Raw genomic sequence first — 9,006 nt, 5'->3', positions numbered from 1 at the left:
ATCTAGAAGATTTGGAAACATAAAACTAAATTTCTTTATGGTCTTTATGACTATACAGTTGAACATCGTATATCCGGACTTCCAAAATGCAGAATGTCTATTATACTGATTTGTTAGTATAGTAATTTTTAGCTTCTATATTTCACACTAAATTACGACACCATACATAACGATACCATGAAGAATATGTAGAATATGAAGAAGTATTTAATATTTTTATTTTATAACTGTGTTTTTGTGCAGTATTAAACACTATTTTATTATATTATATGCATGCCTCTCCCTCTGTTTACATTATTATTTAATGCGATATGATTCAATGCTGTATATTGAGTAGTTTTGGTAACTACCTAAAGTTCCACTTGGTGTAATTTTACTTCAACCTACCGAACATTGGACAGTATCATGATTAATTAGTATATGGTAGGAGAGGGTAAAGGTCCGCCTGAGGTGAATATCTGATTCGATATGAAATCAGGAGGGAAATGAGTTTTTTTGTTTTTGTCGACACCACTACTATTTATTCAGAAGGGTACATTTTGCTTTTGGAGAATAAGATAAGTCTATTTCTCTTGGATTTTTATATAATTATTATATGCCAAATTTTAACTGATTATTTAGTTTAGTCTAAATTTCATTTTTCTTTTCTCTAAAACTACTATTTCGAGCCTCAGAGTATTGGGATTTTCACCCTCCTTTTTTCCACTCTATCCAATCCTTTGCTATTCATGCTGTTCTCCCTTCCTGTGCTACTTGTTCTCCTAGGTTTACGTTTCATTCTTTTACTTTGATCTTTTTGCTTCTGTCACTTTTCTTATTATGTTTTGTGGTATTCCTCTCTTTATGTTTCCATACTATTTTAAACATCTATTTCATTTCCTATTGGTTCGTATCCATCATCGTTTTCTCTGCTATTTTCCTCAGTTGCTTCATTTACGCTGCTATTATTCTGCCCTGTATCTTTTTGTTTATTACCCATTACTCATATATTAACTTGGGGTACAGTTATCGATATGTATACTTTTGGTTGCCTTCTCTATTTTTTTCCCAGAAAATTATCTTATTAAGAGCATATTCTATTTGATTGGCTGTCTTATGTTCGCTACCTCTATTTTTCCATCTCCCTGATATTCAAAAATGCTCACTTCGTCTGTTGCCCTTTCACTATTAATTCTTCCCCGTGTTTTTTTTTCGATTTATTACCATCTGTTTGTTGATATTCACTTCCATTCTATTGGTTTTATCCTTATGTCTACTTTTTAATCTAATGCAGAGGACGAAAATACACCAACTGCAGACAGCAAGGCATGGAGTAATATCAGGATGAGCGACATTCCTTTGCAAAAAATCTAATTTTCAACGGGAAATAAACTACCAGGGCCACCAGTTCTCAACATCGAAGAACCACTACAATTTTCTAAGCAGTATTTCACGGAAGAGCTTGTGGTCGAAATTGTGTTAGAAACAAATAGTTACGCCAAGAACAAACTGAGAAATAAAACTCCAAAAATTCTATGTGGCACACATAACGTGACACAAATAAGGAAACATTTTGGGCCTTTATAGATGTACTTTTGAATATGGGAACTATAGTTTTTCCAAATGTACAGGATTATTGGTCTTCTAGTGCAAATACCATTGTTTTAGAATGTGTTCACTAGAAGAAAAACAGATATCAGAACACGAATTCAACGGGTCAGTAATTTTATGAATATATCAATTCAAAATTTGAGGAATATTTTATACCAGGACCAGATATAGGTGACAACGAATCGATAATAAAATATAATATAAATAAAAAAGGTAAAATTAGTTTTATAACGTACAACCCGAATAAGTCTAAAATGAGGCATACACTTATACGTTTTGTTAACTCTATACTAAGTACAATAAAAATCAATCGTAAGGGCATACCTGATCCCATGAAGAAACCCTAATTAGCGCAGGATCCATACGGAAAAGTCAAAAATGCATCATGTCATACTGTTTCCTAAGAAAATCTCTGATAATGGAAGAAAATTTTCTTTTGGGGAATGGGGATATCTACCTTAAATGCATAAATAAATGTGAAAAAAGCAAGAACGAAAAACCATTCTCCCATTTGAAGTTCATCCAGAGATTAGTTAATCAGTTAGTAGGTAAGCTCCGCAAAGATCGATTAAGACCTTCCACTTCAGCACATGAAACAAGACTGGACATATTCGAAAAGACAAAAAAAAGATTGTCGATAAAAGGATCAAAGAAGCGAAACCTCGGATTATTGTAATACTTGTCCCCGTAAACCTCGAATGCAGATGCGTAATTGTTTCGAAAGATATCACACTTCAAGAAATTTTAAGCTCTAAAATTTATGTTTCCCCTTCATTATATAAATTCAATTATATTTCTTCATGAAATATCTAAGAAATAAATGTTTTACTTTATAGCAATGACTCCACTTTCCTTCTACCTTACGGGTACGTTCTTGCTGGAGTTATTGGTATTCTCTATGAGTTATTAGCCTGGAATGCAAAGAGTTGAGTGCGTATTCCCAATTAGTCTCCTGAATACAATAATATAGCAAAATATTGTTATAAGTAAACACAAATTTAAGTTTAAATAAATCGAAATGAATTTGAAATTAATGACCACAAAACTTCAATTCTACAGTTTGGGTTGAAAGCACAATTTAGAAGCTCATGAAACCCAAACATTTATCAGGTATTTGATTGGAAAGAGAAAAATGCAATTGTGCTCGACGTTCAGATCTTAAAAACGACAATTTGGAACGTGGCTTTTAAGCATTGCGCATCCATTAGCTCGATTGTATGCTAAAATTGTGTAATTAGAAAGCGACTATAGCAGGAATTAATGAAAACCACACTTGATCCTTTTCTGCTCGTTACGAACATCCTATCACCGAACAGAACAAAGGCATTTTTTATAAATGTCAGCCAAATAAATATGAAGTTATATATATATATATATATATATATATATATATATATATATATATATATATATATATATGTCTCCACGCAATATGGCTAATGACATCCTGAAATATTCAATAGAAAAGATTGCACACGTAGTGGTATTTATCACTTTTTAGTTGGAGACATTGTTAGTGACTCCAATTAATTGACATATGACATCTAACTAACCTCATTCTTATAGAGAATATACTGCGTTAAGGTTTATTGAAATTAATATGGTTAAACAAGGAGGAATTACATCTTTTTTCAAAGCAATTTATCAAGATGAATTCAAATGGTATGTATTAATATTATTTCATATTTCTTCGTGCCCAATAATTTTCTGTCAATGTGAAGTTGAGACCATATCTAATCATTATTATTTGAACATTTTTCTTTATGTAGCTAAAATATGAAATGGAAAGTACGTTTTGATGATAAGAAAATCATAACACCTGCTTTTTATTATATTTATATTAATTTGTTTTAGGGCACTTTTGAAATCGATTGGAATTTTTGCTTTGGGCATTAAAATTGCCCAGGAATGTGCAGGAATGGAGCTATTGCCAAGTAATGTTTAGCAAAATTTATTTTAAGTTTATGTTTTTGTTCAAATCCAAATATATATAATGTGTGAGATATATAAATCTTTTTTTCATCTTCCATCATTATGACAACATAGATTACAAAGCCAAATAACCTAATGGAATGAAACATATTATTTCTCAAAAGGTGAGTTTCTATTTTTTTGATTAGATATCGTCCTTCTTGGTTGTGATTCACATATTTAGTTATATTTTCCAAAGTAACAAGGAAAAGTTAGGGTAATTTTATACTTTCCTGGTCCCCTCTTTTTTTGGCTCTAGAATATTGAAAAATCCGATTTTTACGAAAAAAAAATTATGGGAATAATAAAAATGAAAACATATTGGTTTCAAGGCTTTAAATTTTCATGAAAATGCACTCATTCACATATAATTGTTGATAACTTTTTACCAAATAATCAAATTGAGTTGTTATATATTTTTCATAATCTACAACAAAAAATTTATACAAAAATGTTAATTTATCATGTTTTTACAATCAAAAATAGTAACAATTTCTATAGTTGAAAATTTTCATCATAAAAAAAATGGGGTATCTTACTTAGGTTGGCTGTTAAAGAGTTAGTTACAACTGAATGAATTCACATGATAAAAAAATGGAATCAATCTTATAGCAGCAATTATGCAGCATCTGTTTTAAATAATATATTTCCAACTGTGTTGAGATAAGCAAGGTCAGGTTATAACCTATTCACACTTCTCAGTTGACTACTTGAGTGAGATCATATTTAGATGCATTAGTGTCCAGTTTTGTTTCGATGCATTAGTGTCCAGTTTTGTTTCAAGTTGAAAAAAAAATTGCCAAGGAAGCTCACAGATGTTAAAAGCTTTCTCTACTGATATACTGAGAGATAGAGACTTGTTCTGCACATCTTTGTATAGTGGTGAAAATTTTATCTTATACTATTGTTTGAGCGTTGTTAAGAATAATTTGAAGGGTGCCTGACAGCCCTAAGCATATAGAGGTTGGGGGTTGAAAATGGAGTCGCTCAGGTGGCATGGCAACTGTCAGTAACTTACACATTAGACACTTGGTAGTTCAAGAAGACTAAATCCTAAGTTGCTCATAGCTTGATCAATAGAGAGATTGATATCGCCAAACAGAAATCTCTTACCTGGTGTACTCAAAAGCTGGCATGCAAAAATACATATCTCTCGATGGTCCCTTGACTACACCAGGTAAGTGATTGCACACAAAATTTGGTGAAAACTCACCTTTCTATGTCCAAAATACCCTGTAATTCAATTGATATCAAATATTTATTTCTTAACATTGTTTTGACTAAATATAAATATAATTTTCAATCAAAAATTCTCCCCTCAAAGTATCAACTTTTTTGGGAAGTCTGTGAGATTTTTATTCCTTGAAATATCTATTTTCTAATAATGTAAAAAAATTACCATCACCATAATAAATTTTCTCAATAAATGCAAAACAACGAAAAAAAACTCATATCAGAAAATTTTTTCAATGATTATGTACAATTTTTAGATATTTATCAAAATTTGAGACTATCAATGTAACATGGAAACTCACATTTTTCCTGTAATTAGAATGTAAAATAACTAATAATTGTACAAATTTAATGATTGAAAAAGAAAATTTTTGGCCTTTTCTGAGAAAATTTACCAAGGTGATGGTGATATTTTTTACATTACAGAAAGTTGAGATTTCAATGAACAAAAATCTCACAGATTTGTTAAAAGAAGCTGATATTTTGTGGGGAGAATGTTCGACTGAAACTTTTTCATTGCTAAGTTGTCAAAATAAGGTTAAAAAAATAATAATTCAAATCACATAAATTACAGTGTATTTGGGACATGAAAAGGTAAGTTTTCACCAAATTTCGCGAAAAATAATGTTTTTTGTAAAAGATGATAATAAAAACTGAAAACTTGGTTACATCAATTTTTCAGAGAAATTTGAAGGTTATGTGAAAAAATTGTAAATACAAAAGTTGTGGATGTTTTTACTACTTACAATTTTGATATGTGACTTTTTTCATATTTTTTTTTTCAAAAATTATCGACCTTGGCCTACAATGATATTTTTATCATTTTTTTTTCAATGTAGAAAAGTTCGACCAATCAATTTGAAACATGTTTTCATACACCAGTAACTGATAAGGTGATATTTGAAAAAAGTAGCAGCTTGTTGAAACATTTGAGGATTCTTGATGTAATAAAATTAAAGTTTAATAATAATGTTACATTTATTTATAATATAAAATCACACAAACACACAGTATAGTTTTATAAATATTTGTTGACATTTAAAAACTTAGCAAAAAATAAAACATACAAACCATAAAACAAGGAAACTTGGTACATCATTAATTAATATTATATAAAAAATTTGGCATAATAGGACTGTAATTACTAAACTATTTACAAAAATACAATTACTATAAATTTTTTTAGTTTGAGCTGCCATATATTTGTATGAAACTAATTGAATAGTATAATGCGAACCTCTATCACCACTCCAATCGATAACAACACCAACAGTATTTGAAGGATGAGTCTTTCAGTTTCATATAATTTTCTGATTATAACTAAAATAGTTGATGATGATTTAATGCAATCCAATCCTCCCATTGCAAAATTTAAAGTATACTTATTTATAAGGAACATAAATGTTGTGATTTCAAAAAATTAAAGTGTAATTTTCTTGTGCAAAAAATGGCAAAAAACACCAAAATTATAAACAACGGTTTAAAATATGAAAACAAAGAGAATAAAATTCAAAACAATTGAATGTTATATACAATAAACTGTTAAGATATGTTTTTAATGATATTTACAAAAAGAGAGATTCTATGTTTGTTGGAGCATATACAAAGAACCTGGATAAATTCGGATTCTCACTGTTTTGTTGCATGGGCGAGAATACTACTCACGACGTGCGTAATTGACTTGCTTCCTCAAGATAATATTTCATTCCAACTATAGTCGCAACAAAAAGTATATGTGACACTCAGAAATAGTATGACCCTAAATTCAAAGATGAAGTGTGTATTCACAACTGTGGTAATGAAGATATTATACCACCAACACTTCCAATGATTCAGTTATACTTTCAGAGACTTCTTCACTTTATAGGAACCCCAGGTGATGTTACAACCCCTTTAATGTAAAGAAATATGCAAATGAATCGAAATTATCCCATTTTTTAAAAATAATGAGAGCATTTATGTTTAGATGAATTAACTAAATCAATATTTTTTTTAAAAGGAGTCAGTATATATTCAATTTTTAGCTAACAACAATAGTGGAAATGAATAAGGTGCTTGTTTTGATTAATACTTCTTTATTTGAATTTATTTATAAACTAACAGTTAGGGAGATTTTTCGGACTCACGTTGTGATTTTTGTATTTCCTGAACTGGTTCGACGAGCTGTGTCGATTAACATCGGTTTCAGCGTATGATCCGCAAATTAATTTCAAAAAAGTCTATGGTAATGATGAAATTCAGTTAGAAAATAGAAGAGTTATATATCATAATAATGATTGTGGATTATTTTGGAATGTAATTTTGAAATTTTAAAAACCTGTTTTATGTCAAGTTAATATCCTTTATAGAAGATGTCCATTGGAGCACGTGGTAGAGTTTTAGATGATAGACACTAAGGTACTGGCCTCTAAGAGGCAACATCACTGGGTAAATCTACAACTAGGTTGTTCGAAACAGTTAAGATCCACATCTTGTATAAAAAGAAGTTGTGATAGTGATATTTGAACTCAAAAGAGTCCCAGGTAATGTTTATACACAAATTTCCAGAAAAATACTACCAGTAGTTTAAGATATTCACGTCGACACAGATCGTCATATGTGCAAGGACTATCAAACTTATCCTCTCACTAATTTTAATGATTAGGGGAGGCAAACTCATGAATTACGGGTGCATCACTGCTATGATTCTTTTTTAATTGACACTTCCTTTGAAAAACTATAAGAAATTGAATTTAAAATATATAGTGTGATATTGTATCGTGCTTATTAGCTACATACATTGCAAAATATATATTGACTTCTTTGGTATAAATCCCAATAACTTAAACAAGTCCAACAATTACACATGAAGTTTAAATAGATAACATATATTTAGATTGAATCAATGAATAACAATGACCCATTAATATACATACTTTTATAAAGTTGATAAAAAAATATGATTTAAAATAAATTGTTGTATACAATTTTTGGCGAAGAGTGACTGAATGTATTCAATGTTCTTAAAGAACCAAAACAAAAATAAACAAAGTGAACAGAAAACAGTGAAAATCAGCGTTGAATTAAAAAGTAGTGGGGCCTGGGGCTAAAATTGAACAGAGGCCCACTTAAGGAAATCCAAATCAGCTCTAACTTTTTTAAATGTAATATATTAGTTTCAAAGTGAATATAAATTAAAAGTAAAAATAAATTCAAATCTCATTCCATAAATGATATAAAATTTTGCGGGGCCCCTACTAACACGGAGCCTGGGGCTTCCGCCCCGCTAGCTCCTTAATCTGACGCTGGTGAAAATACATGAAAACATTTCCAAATTCATTATTTGTATATTGTTACTAGTGAACGATTTTTTGTGTGAACTATTTTTTACCTAAACGAGTTGCATCTAGAAAATCCGGACTACTTCAAAAATTAAAACATAAAAAGATTATATTTCATAAATACTAAATCAACATTTATTTCAATATAAATAGGAATTGTTGTAAAAACCTTTTAATTCATTCATTAATGAATTTAGTTAATTCAATCGTTTGAGATTAATGTAATTTATTCAAAAAATTGTAACGTTGTGTTAATATAGTTTTTAAAAATGAAATTTTGAAAGAAAAGGTAATAATTCGCGTATTGCTTACATTCAATATAATATTCGAATTATTATAAAAACGATTCTGTTTCTGAAATAATCTATACTTCAATTAAAAAATATTTCACCACAAAAAACCATATTGGTATAGGCAAACAAATTTTGAATAATAAATACTATAGAGATTCATGATTTTTGTTGGTTCTTTATAAAATTAGTTACTTAGACAAAATGTAATAATGGATATTTTTTAAATTCAATAACGGTATGTATTAATAATCATTTTAAATATTTACAACGTAATTTTAGTTTCAACTCCGTCACCATTACCGCTACTGCTTACAACTGTATTTTTGGGATTAAGCCTATCTAAAGAATCAATACTCTTCTTTGGACGTTTTTCTCTATGAATTTCGTTGCTTATTACTGTACTTTGTGTTGTGTTGCCCAAACTTGAAGACCTGATAAAAAAAGAAATTATAATATATATATATATATATATATATATATATATATATATATATAATATAATATATAATAAGAAAAATTAATTTTTCATTGGTCCCTATATCTCAAATATATAGCAGTAATCAATTAAATTATATATATATATATATATATATATATAT

The 9,006-nt window shown here is 29.1% G+C and overlaps 2 protein-coding genes across 3 annotated transcripts in view; one reads left to right on the top strand and one right to left on the bottom strand.

Moving 5' to 3' along the window:
* Positions 1-3,086: 3,086 nt before the first annotated feature.
* Positions 3,087-9,006, top strand: part of LOC130441542 (uncharacterized) — a 105,336-nt gene continuing 99,416 nt past the window's right edge. The window contains exons 1-2 of the mRNA XM_056775268.1: positions 3,087-3,252; positions 3,445-3,686. The gene's annotated coding sequence lies outside the window, so the exon portion shown is untranslated. The remainder of the gene's footprint in view (positions 3,253-3,444; positions 3,687-9,006) is intronic.
* The window catches only part of LOC130441541 (tyrosine-protein kinase transmembrane receptor Ror-like), a 120,695-nt gene continuing 117,442 nt past the window's right edge, over positions 5,754-9,006 (bottom strand). For both annotated transcript variants that reach the window (XM_056775266.1, XM_056775267.1), the window contains exon 19: positions 5,754-8,838. In XM_056775266.1, the coding sequence (XP_056631244.1) occupies positions 8,670-8,838 (169 nt within the window). In that variant the 3' untranslated portion in view covers positions 5,754-8,669. The remainder of the gene's footprint in view (positions 8,839-9,006) is intronic.

This window comes from Diorhabda sublineata, chromosome 3 (assembly GCF_026230105.1).
Source record: "Diorhabda sublineata isolate icDioSubl1.1 chromosome 3, icDioSubl1.1, whole genome shotgun sequence".
Taxonomy (NCBI): domain Eukaryota; kingdom Metazoa; phylum Arthropoda; class Insecta; order Coleoptera; family Chrysomelidae; genus Diorhabda; species Diorhabda sublineata.
The sequence above is the reverse complement of the archived record's forward strand: the minus strand, read 5'-3'. Positions and strand labels throughout refer to the sequence as shown.